Here is a 19,298-nt window from a genome sequence, read left to right as displayed (position 1 = left end):
GATCTGCTGTTTTCAGCAAAGAGGTTTGGTGTAGACAGAGGGGGAAAAAGAGAAGACCAAGTACAGAGTCACAGGTCAAGTTTACTCAGTATTGAGGGTTTAAATGGTAAAATGTCTGAAAATACACATTAACATGAATCCAACATTAATAGATAAGATAATGTATAAACAAACATTCCTTTACACAACATTGCTGATAGTGCTGTCAAACTAATCTACGAAGCTATCTATGAAATCTATGAAAAAGTTTAAGCTGCAGCATAATTGTATCCATGTATTGGGGGTCCCTGCTTCATTTCTCTATCAGCTAAGGCCTGAAAAACATGGAAGACTATAATGGATTCATTGGTCGAAAGTAACTAATTACATTTACTCAAGTACTGTATGCAAATTGAGATAAATAATGAGAGACTAAATAATACATGATAAGCAATACATTAGGAGCATTATTAGATTAAGATAAGATAGAACTACAGTATAATGATGAGGGTTAGCAGTATTAAAGTAGTTAAAATAGTCTCCTCCTTTACCAGACACACATTAAATCATCAATAATTATAATGCAATAAAGTAATATTTATTATTCTGATATGGGCCATTTTGCATAATGAGTCTTACTTTTAGTCTTAGATCCTAATACTTTTGAAGTTTTACTTAAGTCAAATGTTCTATGCAGGACAGCATTTGAACACTGTGGTAATTATACTTTTACTTAAGTAAAAGATCTGAGTACTTCTTCCACCATTGAACTGATCTAATGACCAACAGATTGACACATTGGTGATTTAATTCATGTAATTTCAACTCATTTGCATAAATGATCACTTAATTTTCAACTTCAAATTATTGATACATTATTTTTTACTGTTCTGTGGTCAGTTTAGTCAGAATTGTTATACGTGTATGTAATAACTTATTTAGCTGAATCTCTGAATCTAATCCTAAATCAGTGTGTAAAGTGAACTAATTTAGTGTGTGTGTGTGTGTGTGTGTGTGTGTGTGTGTGTGTGTGTGTGTGTGTGTGTGTGTGTGTGTGTGTGTGTGTGTGTGTGTGTGTGTGTGTGTGTGTGTGTGTGTGTGTGTGTGTGTGTGTGTGTGTGTGTGTGTGTCAGGAGAACATCAGAGTCTACCAGATGTGAAGGTGATGTTGGTTGGTGGAGAACAGGATCAGAGGAGCAGAGCTGGAAATCTCATACTGCAGGAGACTGTGTTTAAACAAACTCCACTCAAGGTGAGTAATATTATATGAATGTGATGTTATAATAAATGACTTCACTCAAAGTAAGTAAACAGTAAAGTGATCAAATATGTTTTCTGAAGATAATGTAAAAGTATCTGCTGTCATGAATGTTCATTGATCATGTGATCAATGAACTGTCAGTGATCAATACACACAGATGATAATTTTCAAATGAACATGGAGTCCAACACATGTAGATTCTCATCATGTCTGTAATCTTTAATGTAAACCATGACTGTGTGTTAGCTCGGTGGTTCTCAAACTTTTCCATGTCAATGACCCCCAAAACGATACATATTAGTCTGCAGACACCAATTTGAAAAGATATGTCAGGGACCCCCAGAAGGGAAGATTATTATAGCTATAGCAGTGATTCTCAACCATTTTAACTTCAAGGAGCCACAATCTCATATGCATTAGACCACTGTCCCCCGTTTGATGGCATGTTTTATCTCTGGAACCCCATCTACACAGTAAAATCATCAGTGTTCATTTAACTCTGAGAGTAAAAATGGAACCAAATGGACCCGTGAGGGTTCATTTGATTGAATTTGTACACTCTCTGAGTTAAAGATCCATAAGGTCCCATTTGGTTCCTAACTATCAATCATTTGGCTGGGTAACCCCTAGAACCCCCTTTAGGACCCCTGGGGGTCCCCGGACCCCACTTTGAGAACCACTGTTTTAGCTAACTGTAGGGGAACACAGTAAACAGCAGACTAATCAATTTATTGTCATATCATGCTTTAAAGTGTCAAGAGCTTTTTTTAAAACTATTAAACGTTTGAATGAAGCCGATCTACAAGGTCACAACGCGTCTCATCATGACACGTTGTGAGCTTGTAGATTTGCTATTTTCACCATCTTTTCACGATATTGTTGTGTGACGAAGTATACAATAACCATTAAATGGTTAATCAATGCAGTGATTTATAACATTTCTTTATATAAAGAAATCTGCACAACTCGATTATTTGATTAATTGAAAATGTAATCGATAATAAATGCTTAAAAAATAATCCATACATTTTGCAGCCCTAGTTAACTGTCACTGTTAGTTATTCTGTTTACTTCCATACAGTAGCTCTATGCTGGTACTGATTATTAACCTGTGTGGACAAAGTACTCAACCCCAGTATTTGAGTCAAAGTATAGATACTCCTGGTCGAATATTTACTCAACTACAAATGAAAGTTGAGTAATGATGCTCTTTGTTTCAGTGGTGTAAAGTAACTAAGTACATTTACTCAAGTACTGTATTTCAGTATAGTTTTGAGGAAGTTTTACTTTACTAGAGTATTTCCCATTTTCAGTACTTTTACTTCTACTCCACTACATCTCAGAGGCAAATATTGTACTTTTACTCCACTACAATTATATGAACATTTTAGTTACGAGTTACTTTTCAGATATAAATTATGATATTATGAAACATACATTAACCACTTTAGCCGATCTACAAGCTCCCAACGTGTAGATCTGCTCTTTTCAAACATTTGAGTACTTTTAATGTTGCTACTTTAAGTATATTTTGATGCCAATGTTTTTGTACTTTTACTCAAGTATAGAAAACAGGCCTTTTACATGTAACATAGTATTTTTATATTGTGATATTGCTACTTTTACTTAAGTAATATATCTGAGTACTTCTTCCACCACTGCTCTGTTTAATAAAGTGCTCAGAACATCCCCTGTGGAGAAGATAGAATGTCAAATTGACTTATGCACACCTGTACGTCAAGCTTTCAAACACAGAGTTTCAACTTTTAGAGCTTTTTCAGTTTCAGAAGTCTTTATGACATGATATTAATCCCATATTACTGTGGCATTGTTAGACAGAGTGATGGAGAATAATACATTCAGTGAGTTAATTACTGGTAAGATTGAAGAGGAACTCCAGTGAAGACAGAATAGAGTGAATGTTTTTTATTATTATGACTAACATACAGTAAACTTCATATTCCAGGAGTTTAAAACCCAGACTAAAGTGACAGAATGTGTCAGACAACAGAGACGAGTTGCTGGAAGAAAAGTGAGTGTGGTGAACTGTCCAGACTGGTCGACTACACCTCCATCACAGAAGATCAAAGATGTCCTTCTACACGGTGTGACTCTGTGTTCTCCTGAACTCCATGCTGTCCTGTTGACTGTTGATGTCAGCTCCAGTTTCTCTGAAGCTGACAGGAGATCAGTGGAGGAACACATGGAGCTGCTGGGGGACAGAGTCTGGAGACACACTCTGGTTCTGTTCACACAGGGATTCTGGCTGGGAGAGAGACGTGTTGAGGAGTACATAGCGTCTGAAGGAGAACCTCTGAGGTGGATCATGGAGAAATGTGGATACAGATACCATGTTCTCCAGTTTATCAAGTTCGACATTTCAGAGGTAACAGAGCTGATGGTGAAAATAGAAGACATGGTGATGAGGGACAGAGGACACGTTGGACCGATGTCACTGATTAAAAGGCTGAAAGGAAGAACAGAAGAACAATGGAAGAAGAGAGAGCAGGAGATGATAGAGAGTATGATGAAGTCTGTGGTGACGGAGCCAGAAGAACCAACCCTGCCAGCTGTCAGGAGAAGGAACAGCATACTGCATCCTCCGAGTAGTGAGTATCAATATCCTGTCTGCAGCATATTGTGTGTGTGTTTGTGTGTGTGTGTGTGTGTGTGTGTGTGTGTGTGTGTGTGTGTGTGTGTGCGCGCGCGCGCGCGCGCGTGCGTGTGTGCACGCGTGTGTGCGCGCGCGCGTGTGCGTGTGCGTGTGTGCACGCGTGTGCACGCGTGTGTGTGCGCGCGTGCGTGCGTGCGTGCGCACGTGATGAACTTTTTTGTGTAAGAGGTCAAGGTCAAAATGACATCATGGTTCATGTGAGGAACAGAGACGTGTAGAGATGTTGTGCTGGGCTGCAGGGTTTTCACATCCAGGTGTGTTTTTATTATCATTGTAAATGTCTTGCTGTCTGTTGTCTTCTGTTCCAGTGAGTGGTGGAACACGCTCTTCAGGATATGACACCATGAGTGAAGCTCCTATCCAGGCTGATGTTGATGTAAGAGTGAGAGATGAAGATGTTTCATAGTATCTTCATAGATAAACACTAATAAAACAACATTTTAAAGATTTACTATATGTTTATTGTATTTTAAGTCTGTGGTGAAGGAGCCAGTAGAATCAACTCTACCAGCTGCCAGGAGAAGGAACAGTAAGGACCTGATTCCTCCAAGCAGTGAGTATCAATATCCTGTTTACAGCATATCATCATGTCAGGTGGAAACCTTGTATATACCTTGTAATACTGTTACTTTTCAGGAAATGGAAAAAAATAACCTGCTTAAATGGGTAGTTATTGTTTAGTCACAAGCCTGTTAATACTTTTTATTGGTTCAATATTTATAAAACCAACGGAAACACTATTTTCACTACTTAGGGCATTAAAGGGATAGTTCACCCCCAAAATGACTTGTTTTCTATCGATTCTCCCCATGGATACTTGAATTCATGGATATTTTTTTGTTTTTGTCGCATTCTTAAGCTAATAATTTGATGACCGGTAGCGGTAACGGTAGGAGACACAAAGAGCCTCCTAACTATCCCTTTAATCTAGGAAAAAGTTGAAATATGGAGATACGGCTTCTGCCCGACAGCGAGGATTTTGTAATTGTGTGTGTGTGTGTGTGTGTGTGTGTGTGTGTGTGTGTGTGTGTGTGTGTGTGTGTGTGTGTGTGTGTGTGTGTGTGTGTGTGTGTGTGTGTGTGTGTGTGTGTGTGTGTGTGTGTGTGTGTGTGTACAAATTAAATAAGAATGGATGGGTGTATTTTCATGAAACTTGTAGGGAATGACTAACTTTTGTGTGGAAGAGGTCAAGGTCAAAATGACATCATATTATCATTGTAAATGTCTTGCTGTCTGTTGTCTTCTGTTCCAGTGAGTGGTGGAACACGCTCTTCAGGATTTGACACCATGAGTGAAGTTTCCAGCCTGGCAGACACTGATGTAAGTGTGAGAGAGGAAGATGTTTCATAGCATCTTCATAGATGTTTCATTAAAACACATTATAATTCTTTATTTTATGTTTTATTTTATTCTAAGTCTGTGGTGAAGGAGCCAGTAGAATCAACCCTACCAGCTGTCAGGAGAAGGAACAGCAAGCAGTTTCATCCTCCAAGCAGTGAGTATCAATATCCTGTTTACAGCATATCATCATCATGTCAGGTGGAAACCTTGTATGTTCAATACTTTTTTCAGAAATTGGAAAAAAACAACCTGTGTTTCAATGGATCCAATATAATTAATCATTTACTAATATGAATTGATAATATTTACTCACAAAGTTTTACTTTTCATCGGATAAATATTTATAAAAACCACAGAGACTATTTTCAATACTTGGGAATTCATTTATGAATGTGTGTGTGTGTGTGTGTGTGTGTGTGTGTGTGTGTGTGTGTGTGTGTGTGTGTGTGTGTGTGTGTGTGTGTGTGTGTGTGTGTGTGTGTGCGTGCGTGCGTGCGTGCGTGCGTGCGTGCGTGCGTGCGTGCGTGCGTGCGTGCGTGCATATGTTACAGTATGATTGAAAAACCAGTCAGATTGAAAAAGGAGTGCTTGTTTTCTCCTCCCGCGCTCCCCTGTGGCAAGGTGGGGGACCGCACCAAAAAAAAGAAATGACGTCTGGAGGTACAGAGACTAGGGGAGCAATGATTTACGATTCTGTCCCTATCGGGACATAACTCAGACGGCGCTGAGTAAACCAACGCTCGGCATGGAGACTCGCTCGCCTGAGCTCGCTCAGCGGTTTCTCTCGTGGCTCAAGTCCTTTCAGACGGCACGTCTCCGTTCGGTGAAAACGAGTGCACCTTTTTCAATCTGACTGGTTTTCTAATCATAGCCTACTGTAGCATATACACAAATGACATAAGAATGGATGGGTGTATTTTCATTAAACTTGTAGGGAATGATCAGCAGGTTGCCCTGAAAAGATGAACTTCTGTGTAGAAGAGGTCAAGGTCAAAATGACATCATGGTTCATATTATCATTGTAAATGTCTTGCTGTCTGTTGTCTTCTGTTCCAGTGAGTGGTGGAACACGCTCTTCAGGATTTGACACCATGAGTGAAGTTTCCAGCCTGGCAGACACTGATGTAAGTGTGAGAGAGGAAGATGTTTCATAGATGAATCACACTCATTTTTATTCTTATTTCTTTACCGTATATTTTATATCATACATGATCCTTGTAACAGATTTATTGTGTATACTAATTGATGTTATTTTGACATCATACATGATCATTGTAAGAACAGTAATATTTGTTCCTTTTTCCTCCCTGGTTCTCACGTCTTTATTTCATTTCAATAAATTTAGTTGAACATGTGTGATGCTTATTCATGTACAGTAAGTATCTGTTAACTGAGAGCTTTGTTAAAGGACAACTTTTTTTTTTACAACCAAGGTTTATATTTTAGCTTGTAAATAAAGTAAATAAAATATGAGTGTTAAAAATCATTTACTGTTTCTATAGTTTTAGCAATTTTTGCAATCTTTTTTACAGTGGGCGGGGGCATTCGGGCAGGTGGCTAATGTATGTTTTACACAATGAAAAGGTCCTGTGGTCTTTGATGGCCAGATGTGAGTTATTGGGGGCTAGAAGAGCTACTGTCAATAATAATAAAGAAATCGCCAGTTTATTGTGTAAAAAAAGACATATTTAGCCACCTGACCAAATGCCGCCCACTGTAAAAAAGATCGCGAAAATTGCTAAAACTATAGAGAGTAGTAAATGAAAACATTTTAGCACTCATCTTTAATTTACTTTAATTACAAGCTAAAACATAAACCTTGGTTGTAAAAAAACAAAGTTGTCCTTTAAGAAATTAGAATATATTTGATCATATTTTTCCATTGTTGATTTTATATAAAAGATTAAGCAGATTTAATTACAGACGACTGATATACCATCCGGCCGATATATCGGGGTGATATTTGCGTTTTTCAATAATTACATTTTGTCAGTGAATATTCCCTCTCTTACCTGTCGATAATGGTCACAAAAATTGCACATCAGTCAGGCTCTGGTCTAAACATGTTACATTTTATACATTTACAACTATGAGCTTTCATTGAAGTGAACATGTGCAGTATGTCAGCGCTATTACAATATTTGTACAAGCTCAAGTTTATTGTTTTATGCCGTTTGAAGGATCCTGTATTAATGTATACTGTTGTGTTTCAGTCTTCTTACAGAGGACACTTTGGACCTTCGTCTTCATCACATGGGACACGACAGAAGACACTGTTTGAAAGACTGACAGGAAAGAAAACTTTAACACCAGAAGAATGGAAGAAGAGAGAGGAGGAGGTGATAGAGAGGATGTTGAAGTTTGTGATGATGGAGCCACAAGAACCAAGTAGTGAGTCTTACTTTTATCCTCTTATGTGAACATTAATTACTTACTAAAATGTGTGTGTATATGTGCGTGCATGCATGTGTCCTTGCATAAAATAACAAGGGAATGATCAGTAGGCTGCCTTGAAGAGATTATTAACTTTTGGGTGTAAAAGGTCAAAGGTCAAAATGACATCATGGTTCATATGTAAGGAACAGAGACATGTAGAGATGTTATGCTGGGCTGCAGGGTTTTCACATCCAGTTGTGTTTTTATTATCATTGTAAATGTCTTGTTGTCTGTTGTCTTCTGTTCCAGTGAGTGGTGGAACACCGTCTGAAAAAGGAAGTTTATACTGCTGGTCACCTGCCAAGGTCTCTGATTGGCTGACTACACATCCTGTAGCGCCCTCTTCAGGATATGACACCATGAGTATAGCTCCCAGCCAGGCAGACACTGATGTGATGAGTGTGAGAGATGAAGATGTTTCATAGATGAAACTTTAGGCTTGATTCATACTTTGATGCATGCCAGTGTCACACGCCAAAATAGTAGATCTACAAGCTTACACTATGTCATGTGCATTGTTGTTCTTCTCGGTTTATTGATTCTGTCGAATCAGGGGGGTCCCTGGAAACAAAATATTTTGAGCTGGCGGTCCGTGGCCAAATATGTATAATTTTGGGGGATCCTTCTCATGACATTCTTTTGTCAGAAAACTATTAGGATTTAGAAGACATTTGTAGAATCGGCCTCAGGTCTTAATGGGTTAATAAGAACATATGTCTACATTGGTTGGTGTATATAATAATAATGAATTAGATGTAAGCACAAGTAGGACCACTTGCTGGGCATTGCTGCCTGACACACCTCCTCCAGTATCATGGTGCTGCAGGGTCATCAGCCTTCACTGATGTTTCACTCCTTTCATCCTGGAACATCTCTGGGTGGTGGAGCAGAGACAGGGACGTCTGTCTGGTTCATATTGATTTGGGCCTTTCTGATATCTTGATGTATCTGCTGATGACTAAGACCTTTTTTTCTCTTCGTTTTTCTTATGTATTTATTTATTTTACAAATGAAAAATGTATTTTATCATGTATATATTTCTACATGTTATTGTATAGTAAATACGTCAGATTTCAGTACAGAAGAAAATGTATCTAAACTAGAGCCCGACCGATACAGTATATCATCAGGCTGATGTTTGCTATTTCAGTCTAAAGGCGGTTACACACCGGCGAATATGCGAATATACGCAAAATTCGGACTCGTTCCGAATAATTAAAAGACGCTTTTTTCGCTCCGCGAAACTGGTGTGGAAGCTTGCATTGACTTTATAAGGTTTTAAAACAAAACGTATTATTCGCATGAAAAAAATCGCCCCGGTGTGTAAGGACCTTAAGAGTGAGACAAATCCCACATGGATCACTGGGTCAGGCTCTGATCCAAACATGTTATAATTTATACATTTACAATATCAGTTTTCATTGACGTTTTCATTGTGTTTCAACATTATTAAATGTTTACGAGCTGAAGTTTATCGTTTTATGTTTATGTTGTTTGTAGCATCCTGTATATTAATGTACACTGTTCTGTTTCATCTATCAGGAAATAAACACTGGAAATTATTTTGTTCTTAAATCTAATCTCTTTTACTGAAATATTTACTATCTATGATTAATAGACACACAGATATGGTCAATTAACAGACTTCTACAAAGGAGTTGTAGTTTGAAATTGGTGACATTTGCTTCAAATGCACAAACTCCAGCATCCGTATTGTGGGGAAAGCTTTCGCACAAAATAGCACATCGACAAGCTCACAACCTGTAAGCTTTTTCTGCGAAAGCCTTCCCGACAATAACAGAAGACAGACAATACACTAGTATAGACTATAGAGCCCTGAGTGACTCCGCTCAACCATATGGGGTTTAAAGTGGTTAAACATGATTTTTGTACTGCTACATCAACACCATGGTATTATTAACTATTACTGTAAATTACTTTACAAGACTGCTGCTATGTTTATTATTGTGTTTACAGTTGGGAATAGTGTATTTACTAGATGAGTAGCTTTGATAGCACTGTTTTCAAGCATGGCATGTGTTTGCTAACACTTCAGATACAGATGTGTGCACAGCTGGGAGGGCCAGGAGTCACGACATCTGTTCCAGTGCTGCCCGTCAAGCCAGCAGGCTCACACCTCACTCTTTTAGCCTGGTGACAAGGTTACATATCCTACCTGGGATTGGAACCTGGGTCCCCCATGAGAGCGCTGACATTTTGACAGTGTGCAGTACCTCTTGTCAACCAGTAGGTGTCCTACCTAACCGCATGGATATATATGTCAGAGCAGGGAGTCCACCTCCAACCACTGCAGATGTAGTGCTAGTTATATTGTATCCCTATACAGATTGCTTAAAATAGCACTTTATTCACACAAAATTGGACTGCAGCTTTATGTGCCTAACCCATAATTTAAAACCACTTTCAACCTGGTGTTCATATTTTGGCCATGTCATTATAGGCGAAATCTTCATAACATTTCACATTTCTTTAAACATGTTGATCTATTCTACAGGCTCACAACACATCACATTACGGGGCGTAATGATCTTGTAGATCGGCTATTTTCCCATGACTCCGTCGTACGACGAATTATAAAACAGGCCTTAAGTGTTTTTAAACATTGTGGGCTGATATTGTATCTGTGGTGGTTGTAGAATGTGATTTAGAGCAGTGCTGCCTTTAGTTTTACAGCAGAGTGAGAGCAGACAGACGACAGAGACATGTCATGTACTTCCCTCACAAGTCTTACCAATAAGGCTCTGTTCCATTCTGGTCAAACAGAGTCAGGATGCTGATATTGTGCATGTTGGCTCACTGGAAACACTCTGCTACACCAGTGGGTCTCAAAGTGTGGTCCAGACACCCTCATGGTCCCTGAGGGTTCCAAATGGCCCTTTACAGGTCTGTAACCCTGAGAGTGTACAAATGGAACCAAATGGAAGGCTCCTTCTTTACTTGGAGCTGTCAATCAAAGCTATAGTTTGTGCACGCCCACACAAACATAGCCTGGTAAAGCCCCTCTCTCCGGAATTCTCATTTCCATTTGATTTCAGGAATACAAATGAGATTTCTGGAGGGAGGGTTTACCAGGCTAACACAAACAGCCCTGAGAAGAGGTGTAATCACCAATCAGAGTAAATGAAAACACCTGTATAAGTGTTCGGGCCCTCTATATATGACTTGAGGGTTCAAGGCAGGATCACACAGCATTTATAAGACAAGACAGCAGAAAAATGGCACAGAGAGTTGAACTGGACCACCGGCGTCGAATGCTATCAATGCATTGAATGGGAGATTATCACCAGGGGTGCACATAACCTTTTAGGTCTAGTACTCAGAAGAGCACCTGGAGATGTGACTTGGTGCGCACCGAATAAATGGTCCCGTGCCGTTTTGTCAACGGGGGGGGGGGGGGGGGGGGGGGGGATATTCAGCACGGTGCCCACTGGGACAGTTTTGTCAACGGGGGGGCGTGCGTGCTGCGCGAGAAAAAAGGACGCTCTGCTTCCAAATTCCGCCGATTTTCGCCGTTTTATTTTTCTCACGCCGTTTGGTGAAGCCCCCAAGGTTGGTGCCCTGTGCTGCGCTGCTTTTATCCGCCAGATTGGGACGTTCACGGCATATTTTGCACCATTACGGTGCGTTTATCATCGGTGACGAGTGCCTCTAACAGCCGCTGCTGGCTGCGTGCACGCAGCGAGGCAATGCGAGGCGATGACACTCACACAATCACGTGCAGCATGCGTCCTCTCCCCCTGCAATGGCTGTACATGGGGCTGACGTGTGCTTTAGCGTGATTGTGTGAGTCTGGCTTCAGGAAGTAAATTCCTAGCCTCGATCTCCAGGCTTTTATTTTTTAGTTTTGCTAAAAATAAAACCTTGGAAATTCCTGTCCCAGCTGTTGGTACGCAAAAGCGCCTCGCGTCGTCTGATATGCTGCGCATTATTTATTTTGGGTGCGCATGCGCACCTGCGCACCAGTTATGTGCACCCCTGATTATCACGTTTTATCAGACCTTTGAATGGGCGAGTATCCGCGATTTAGACCTACCCGCGATTTGTCAGACCATTCATGGGGCGTAATCAGGAGCTACTGACCTACTTGGAGGCGGAGCAGTCCCCACAACAATATTTACGATTCTGTGCCTATCGGTACATAACTCGAATGGCGCTGAGTAGGCACAGGCGAACGTCACACCGTTCAGGACGGCAACTCGGTCGCTTTAGCTCCCTCGGTGGTCCTTCACGGGGTGACAGTTCGCCTGTGACTGCGCGCCTCCGTCATGGTCCGAAACCAAAACCAAAACCGAAACTGAACTATTTAAGTCCTCTCCGTTGGTAGGTCAGTATGTCTTGATAACACGTAATGAATGGTCTGATAAATCGCGGGTAGGTCAGTATGTCGCCTATTTCGCCCATTCAAAGGTCTAATAAGTCGCCTATTTCGCCCATTCAATGCATTGATAGCATTCGAATCAGGACAAGCAACAGTTTTGCTGTGCTATCTGCCTGGGTTTGCTGGATGTCCCTATGACTATTCCCTGTGGACACAGCTACTGCCGAAGTTACTTTTTACTCAATCTATTTTTATTTATTTCAAGGACCCACCAGTTTGTCATGTATTAGGCCAGGGATGCTAACCCTGGTTCCCCATTTAGCTGGGGGTACCCCACTTTGAGAACCACTGGTATAGCGCTTTTACTATGCAAGTATACAGTATTTACTGCATAGTCCAAGTGTGGAGGGCCAGGCAATTATTATTTTTGCCAGTGGTGTAAAGTAACTAAGTACATTTACTCAAGTAAACTCACAATGTGTTGCGACACATTGTGAGCTTGTAGATCTGCTATTTTTTAATACATTTTATACATTTGAAAACTTATGAAATGGGACATTCTACATAATGACTACTTTCTACTTTTGGTACTTTCAGTACATTTTGATACCAATACTTTTGTAATTTTACTCAAGTAAAAGTATCAATATTGCAATGTAGAAATACTCTGTTACAAGTAAATGTCTGGAATTCAAAATGTACTTAAAGGGTTAGTTCAGATTTTTGGACTTAAAGCTGTAGGAAATACTTGCCATGAATGTAGTGGTTGCAAAGGTATTAATTGATTGCCAGAGTCCCGTGGTTCTGGTGGTTCTGGTCCGGTTCTGATGAATATTAAGTAGGCCTAGTTACAAAAAAACTAGCGTCATTTGTATTGTTGACCTATTTCTACCATATAGTGCAGGTTTCTTTTTCTTCGACCCCTCTGTCACATGGTACTATTTCTTCTGTCATATATTTTGTGGGTGAGTAGGCTGCCGCAGTGATTCTGGACACAAACAATAGTGACAGAGGGGACGAAACCTGCACTATATGGAAGAAATAGGTCACCAATACAAATTACGCTATTTTTTTTTATTCATTTTTTTTTAATGAGCGGCCCCCACCACATTTACTAATCTACCGGAACTACTTCATATTCATCAGAACCGGACCAGAACTCTGACCACGGGACTCAAGCAATCAATTAATACCTTTGCAACCACTACATTCATGGCAAGTATTTCCTACAGCTTTAAGTCCAACAATCTGAACTAACCCTTTAAGTAAAGCATTTGAATACTTTTTCCACCACTGCCGAGTACTCTTTTTCTAGTTCAGTATGTTTCTTTCCGTTATTTTTAGCATCTTATTGCTAGTATAGCTGTATCTTTTTTCTGTATCTGCCCTGTGTTTCATACTGCTGTACTGCCTACTTCCCATGCCTTTTATGGGAGGTCTATCTGTCTATAGGTGTATTGGCATCTACTGGAATGGGGATTATCAACATGGAGCATACAGCTGTCCACAATGCAGAAGGATCTCTGTCCAAAGACCCTTCTGAAGAAAAACACCATGTTGGCGGAGGTGCGTGACACATTTGATGTCTGATTTACCCACATGAACCCTAGCGTCCCTATTCTGGGGTGAACTGTTGACAAACATGGCAGATCTACAAGCTCACAATGTACAGCAACATGTCATCTTTTCAACAGAGTTTTGTTGTAGAGGGGGAGGGGGGAAAGGAGGCGGCCTTATCCACAAGTTTCCCAAGGCGTTGTGGGCATCACTTCATGCCGATCAGGTATCAGCCTAGAAATCGACAGGAAGTGATGCCCACAACTTGTGGATAGACCACTGTACATCTATGTAGGGTGTAGGGTGCTTAATGTGAAATAACCCATTAAAACCGGGAAAGCATCTGAATCATTTTAGATTTTTTCGCATTGGCAAAAATAGGAGATATACAAGCTCACAGCTTGAGCTTGTACATCTGCTACTTTTTTTTTTTTTTTTTTTTCAAAGTTTGAAAACTAATGATTTAGAAGGCATTTGTAGAATGGGCCTCAGGTCTTTATTTCACTGCATCGTGTGTGTGTGTGTGTGTGTGTGTGTGTGTGTGTGTGTAGGGTGACCAGATCCAAACTGTTCATTTGAGGGACAGAAGTACCGTATGTGTGGGACAATGTGGGACGGGTGGGGCGGCGGGCGGTGGGGGGGATTAATAGCAACGTATTACTTAAGTTGCTATTAAATGCCTTAATGTCATATTCGCCCATAGGCCTAATACTGCCTATCATTGTGTTATTCACCTGCTGTAGGCTAGGGGATATTTCTCATGTTATTTTACCAGGCTTAAAAACATATCTTGCTGGAAAAGAAACAATGAGAGAGATTTACAAGTGGAAAGCCAACTATTAGGAGGATAGGTTCAAAATGCAACACTTACATTGTTTCATTTTGAACCGTTGCTTTTAAAACAAGCTTGCAAATAACTGTGTGTTCTAACTTGATTCTGTAGTAGACAGGGGTCATCAACATGTCCGTAAACGGACAAACATGTCCGTGCAAGACATGTCCATGACAGATTTTGTATTTTGGTTATAATGTGTACATATCTAACCTAAATATTCAAAATCATTTTTTTAAAGAATTTGTTTGAATGATTTTGGTGACTCGTGAAGTGTCCGGATGAAGTCATGCTCATTAATATGTTGCTGGAGATTTGTCGTATTGGTACCCGTACATGATTGCATCAGGTGAGGATGCAAGACAAGACAGACACCTAGAAGTAATGTTAATAGCTGCCTTATTCTTCTTATTTCATTGTTCCACTGACATACATTACATCATACTACCTATGCATGGTCTAAGACTTTCTCATCAACATCGAATACTTGTTCACCTTAACGGAAACCACAACATTTGAAACTGTACAGTACCTTGACAAACAAACAGAAAACGAGTTAGCTTGTCCATTGTGGAGCAATTTGAAACCCCTGACAAAAACATACATTCATATCGTCCTCCGTCCTACCATGTTCAGGTGTGCTGGTTTGAATGTGAACCCCAACAAATGAGTGGGGCAGTGTGAATTAACACAGGATTGACCCGGGCAGCATATCAATGGTACATGTGTGTTAACTGTTCATTAAGCTACTATTATTTTTCAACCACATCTAATGAGACAAGACGCTCGGTGCGAGTTTGGGAACAGATGTCATAAGTCAAAAGACATGAATTGCAACAATTATGCAGTGATGGTGAAGAAAGGGAACTTGCAAAGGCACTTTCTGACAAACCACAAATCATTTGACTAGACCTTTCCAGCAGACAGAGAACTGAGAAAGATTCATGAGGAACTGAAATCTCAGCCATATGTATTTGTGTACCATACATGGAACTGCAATGTCATCAGAATTCTAAGAATTTGCCTCATCAACGAGATGAGGCAAATGGTGAAGAAAGAGAACTTGGAAAGACACTTGCGGACAAACCACAAATCATTTCCAGCAGACAGAGAACTGAGAAAAATAAATAAACTGAAGGAACTGAAATTTCAACCATTTTTACCATATAAACATTGTCAAGTGCAATAATGTGATAAACTATGTTAATCATAAATCATGTTGTTATTATTGTTTGATGTACAAACTTCCCTTCCTTTCCTCCAATGTACGTATTGTTGTTCAGCACCTGAAATGTTTTTGTTGGGATATCCGTGCTTCCCTCTGGACTGTGGCTAAATAGATCTCATGCCCACAGGACTGAGTCTGTTGGGGCCCAGAGGGGGCCATTCTAACCTTGAGTTTCTGGTCAAATGATTGACCATTTATTTTGTATGTCCATGACCCCTGGTAGTGGACTACTCCTGTTTTGCTTTTGTTTAGATCAACGATGCTGTTGAACATTGTCTCTCAACAAAATACATGTGTCCATGACCGCATTGTTCAATAAAAGCATAGCCTACCTACCCTATAATGTATTCTTGTGCTGCTTGAGCAGTGCTGTGTCCAGTGTGGTCCAGTATAGTTTGCTGTGTGCTCATGTTAAGAGCTTCAGCAACAATCAGTGCACCTCTCAACACCTGCACATTGATTTATTACTGTACACTGGAGCCTGCCAGTCACAATGTGGGACAGTGTCTCAATTTGTGGCACGCCTGAAAAGTCATGGAAATGTGGGACTGTCCCACGCAAAGGGGGACATCTGGTCACCCTATGTGTGTGTGTGGGGGAGACTGGACTGTAGGGTGCCATGTCATTATTCTGACGTCCCGTTGGACCCACTGGCCTAGCCTGGTTCCAGACTCTCTGAGTGGACTGCCTCTTGGTCTGGTGTTGTAAATGTGAACCTACAGTAGTCATCAAACCATGCTAAATCCTCATTCACATCTCATGAACTGCTGCTATTTAAAAAAAGAAAGAAATTGAATTCGGACCTCTACAGCAGTATAGAAAGTCAATGTTAAGAGCCTGCTGTCAAAATGACAAAAGCGAACTTTATAATCTTAATAATTATGCACAAACCAACTGCTTTATAAAAACAATGTTGATGTAACTAAGAGAATCGGTAAGGTACTGTATCTATATTTCATATACATAGATTAATAAGAAATAAGAAAAGTTGTGATGTGGTATTTCCGGTTTTAATGCAGTGCCCTCCTTCAAACCTCCTTCTGGGGGCTTGGTCCGAGTCCGTCCAGCCACTGTCCACACATCTCTGAGATCACCCCAAAGGACAGGAAGGAGCCGGCATAACAGAACAGAGGAGAACGAAACCAACAGCCTACTGTTGCTCAATAACATTCATTCATAACTGGACAAGTGTACGCCTGAAACCCGGTATGGTTAATAACTATTATTCTTTACTTTTAGCCTATTCATTTACCAATGGAGCAGGGCTGTGCAGAGAGCACTGATTTCTTTGTTTCTCTCGCTCTCTTTTCGCTATGCCTAGTTTATCTGAGACAACAAAAGCTGCTTGTAGAGCTTTCTTTTTGTGTTCCATCGCACCATGCTCGTTAAGTTAAGTGGGACTCTTGAGTTGGCATGGTCTTGTATTTTGTCAAGCCCTTTTTTCCAATTATTTAACGTGTTGTGAGCTTGTAGATCGGCTATTTTCAAATAGCCTAGGTATAAAATAAGGCTAAAGTGGTGGTTAATGTATGCTTTATAATGTAATAAATTATATCTGCAAAGTAACTAGTAATTGAAGTGTTCAAAGAATTGTAGTGGAGTGCAATATCTACAATTTCACAATGAGTGGCGATGCGACATGTTGTGAGCTTGTAGATCTGCTATTTTCAAAAACTCTTGCAATAAAATGTGGAATATTTGGAATATTTTTGAAACATTCTAACACAAATGCTCCCTGTGGCACAAAACACTTTCATGAAAATATTAGAGAACCACTGAATTTTTGACCTATAATAAGGAAATATCTAGTTATTACCTAATGTAGCGTTTCCAATCATGCTGGAATCACCAGTGGTGGAAAGTAACTAAGTACATTTACTCAAGTACTGTAGGCCTACTTAACTACAAATTTGAGGAATCTTTACTTTTCTGGAGTATTTTCAATTTGCAGTACTTTTACTTCTACTCCACTACATCTTAGAGGCAAACATTGTACTTTTTACTGCACTATAATTATTTGAAAACTTGAGTTACTAGTTACCTTGTAGATTTTTATTGTTATTACAAAACATGCATTAACCACTTTACCCCATACCTCTGCTTTTTGAAAATAGCAGATCTACAAGCTTTCGTTGTGAGCTTGTAGATCGGCTATTTTCTAAAGATGTTTAAACATTTTGAAGACTTGTGAAATGGGACATTTTGTATAATGAGTACTTTTACTTTTCGTAATTTAAGTACATTTTGATGCTGATACTTTTGTACTTTTGTGCTCCTTCTGAACCAGGGGTCATCAACATGTCCGCACATGGACAAACATAACCCTTTCATTTTACTGTCACGTTTTGAGTAATAACAATGCATCACGTGTTCTGCTTTCTTTATTTTGACGATTATGAAAAATAATTGCGATGATCTCAAATAATTGCGATTAGACGATGATGTAATAATTGTGACAGGCCTACTCATGTCCTCTGTCTGCCTGCAGAAGTCGCCATGGGAGGCGTGAGCGCCAAGGGTAAAGGGTCCCAGAAACGTGCTCAGACCCCCCACGACGTCAAAGACTCCACGACTGGGAACTCCGCAACCAAAGCTGTAAGTGATAAGAGGTGGATGAGGTCTGGGAGAATGAACACAGTGTTCATGAGCAGAAAGGAAAAAAATTTAGGGAAAAGGATGGTAGGAATGAAGAAATACAAAAAAGAGCCGTTCTGTAATTGCTGCATTGTTTTAAGTGTCTCTCCGCTGGTTCACTGCTTCCTGTGTGCTGACAGCAGTGACTGTTTCTCACGGTGAGGCGAAAGAGGAAGTGACACCGAAGCAGAACCAAAGAGGGCACAAAAGGGGACTCGTGATCAAAATAGCGACAGTCATATTCAATTCAGTCATATTCAAAGGTCATATTCAGGGGTGCACATAACTGGTGCTCAAGTGCGCATGCGTCGTCAAAATGCATGCTGCGCGGCATATCAGACGAAGGGAGGCACTCTCGCGTACCAACAGCTGGGACCGCTGGGACAGGAATTTACCTCCTGAAGCCACACTCACACATTAACGGTGACGCATGTGTCCGCCCCATACGCGCCCCATACACACTCATGGGTGGAGGCGGAGGGGGAGGGGACGCATGCTGCACATGTGTGAGTGTGGCCTCGAATCCTGACACAGCCAGTATAAATATTTGGCATAACATAGCTTTTTTTTGGCTGTTTTCAAAAATTCAATTTATTTTAGTTTTTTAGCATTTAGCTTCGATTTCAGCTACGCTCCCTATCCTCATATTTCCTCTGCTCTTTTTTGTTCTCTGTACAGAGCAGGGCCCAGTCTACCCCACCTACAGTACCTAATGATGGTAAGCAAAAACAAAATCACAGCATCTCTGTTTTATTTGATTTATTATTTATTTGTTTTATCGTAGGTTAGTGTTGTTTAGGCTGTGGATATGATACAGAGAGAGGAAGGGGTGCGTGGGCTTCAAACCATATTCCCACCCCAACCACATACTGCCTCACCACACAGGGCCTAAGCACATAAAGGGCCACCCTCACTGCTATTGTCATTAAGCACAACCGTAAATCAGTTGTATTTCACTATGCTGTACGTGTGCTGTATGTATGCAGCCTATGAGTGTGTTTGTGTGTGTGTGTGTGT

The 19,298-nt window shown here is 40.3% G+C and overlaps 2 protein-coding genes across 3 annotated transcripts in view; both read left to right on the top strand.

Annotated features, from left to right (window-relative positions):
- The window catches only part of LOC308104536 (GTPase IMAP family member 8-like), a 30,457-nt gene extending 21,592 nt beyond the window's left edge, over positions 1-8,865 (top strand). The window contains exons 4-12 of the mRNA XM_080454976.1: positions 1,113-1,231; positions 3,207-3,849; positions 4,223-4,290; positions 4,389-4,467; positions 5,167-5,234; positions 5,331-5,409; positions 6,312-6,379; positions 7,469-7,646; positions 7,941-8,865. Of these exons, the coding sequence (XP_080311102.1) occupies positions 1,113-1,231; positions 3,207-3,849; positions 4,223-4,290; positions 4,389-4,467; positions 5,167-5,234; positions 5,331-5,409; positions 6,312-6,379; positions 7,469-7,646; positions 7,941-8,116 (1,478 nt within the window). The 3' untranslated portion in view covers positions 8,117-8,865. The remainder of the gene's footprint in view (positions 1-1,112; positions 1,232-3,206; positions 3,850-4,222; positions 4,291-4,388; positions 4,468-5,166; positions 5,235-5,330; positions 5,410-6,311; positions 6,380-7,468; positions 7,647-7,940) is intronic.
- Positions 8,866-16,752: 7,887 nt separating this feature from the next.
- Positions 16,753-19,298, top strand: part of LOC308104645 (tyrosine-protein kinase HCK-like) — a 25,801-nt gene continuing 23,255 nt past the window's right edge. For both annotated transcript variants that reach the window (XM_080455106.1, XM_080455107.1), the window contains exons 1-3: positions 16,753-16,853; positions 18,136-18,242; positions 18,960-18,999. In XM_080455106.1, the coding sequence (XP_080311232.1) occupies positions 18,144-18,242; positions 18,960-18,999 (139 nt within the window). In that variant the 5' untranslated portion in view covers positions 16,753-16,853; positions 18,136-18,143. The remainder of the gene's footprint in view (positions 16,854-18,135; positions 18,243-18,959; positions 19,000-19,298) is intronic.

This window comes from Gymnoscopelus braueri (assembly GCF_963280865.1).
Source record: "Gymnoscopelus braueri genome assembly, chromosome: 17".
NCBI classification, from domain to species: Eukaryota; Metazoa; Chordata; class Actinopteri; order Myctophiformes; family Myctophidae; genus Gymnoscopelus; species Gymnoscopelus braueri.
Note: the sequence above shows the minus strand (reverse complement) of the source record. Positions and strands in the feature narration are given on the sequence as shown.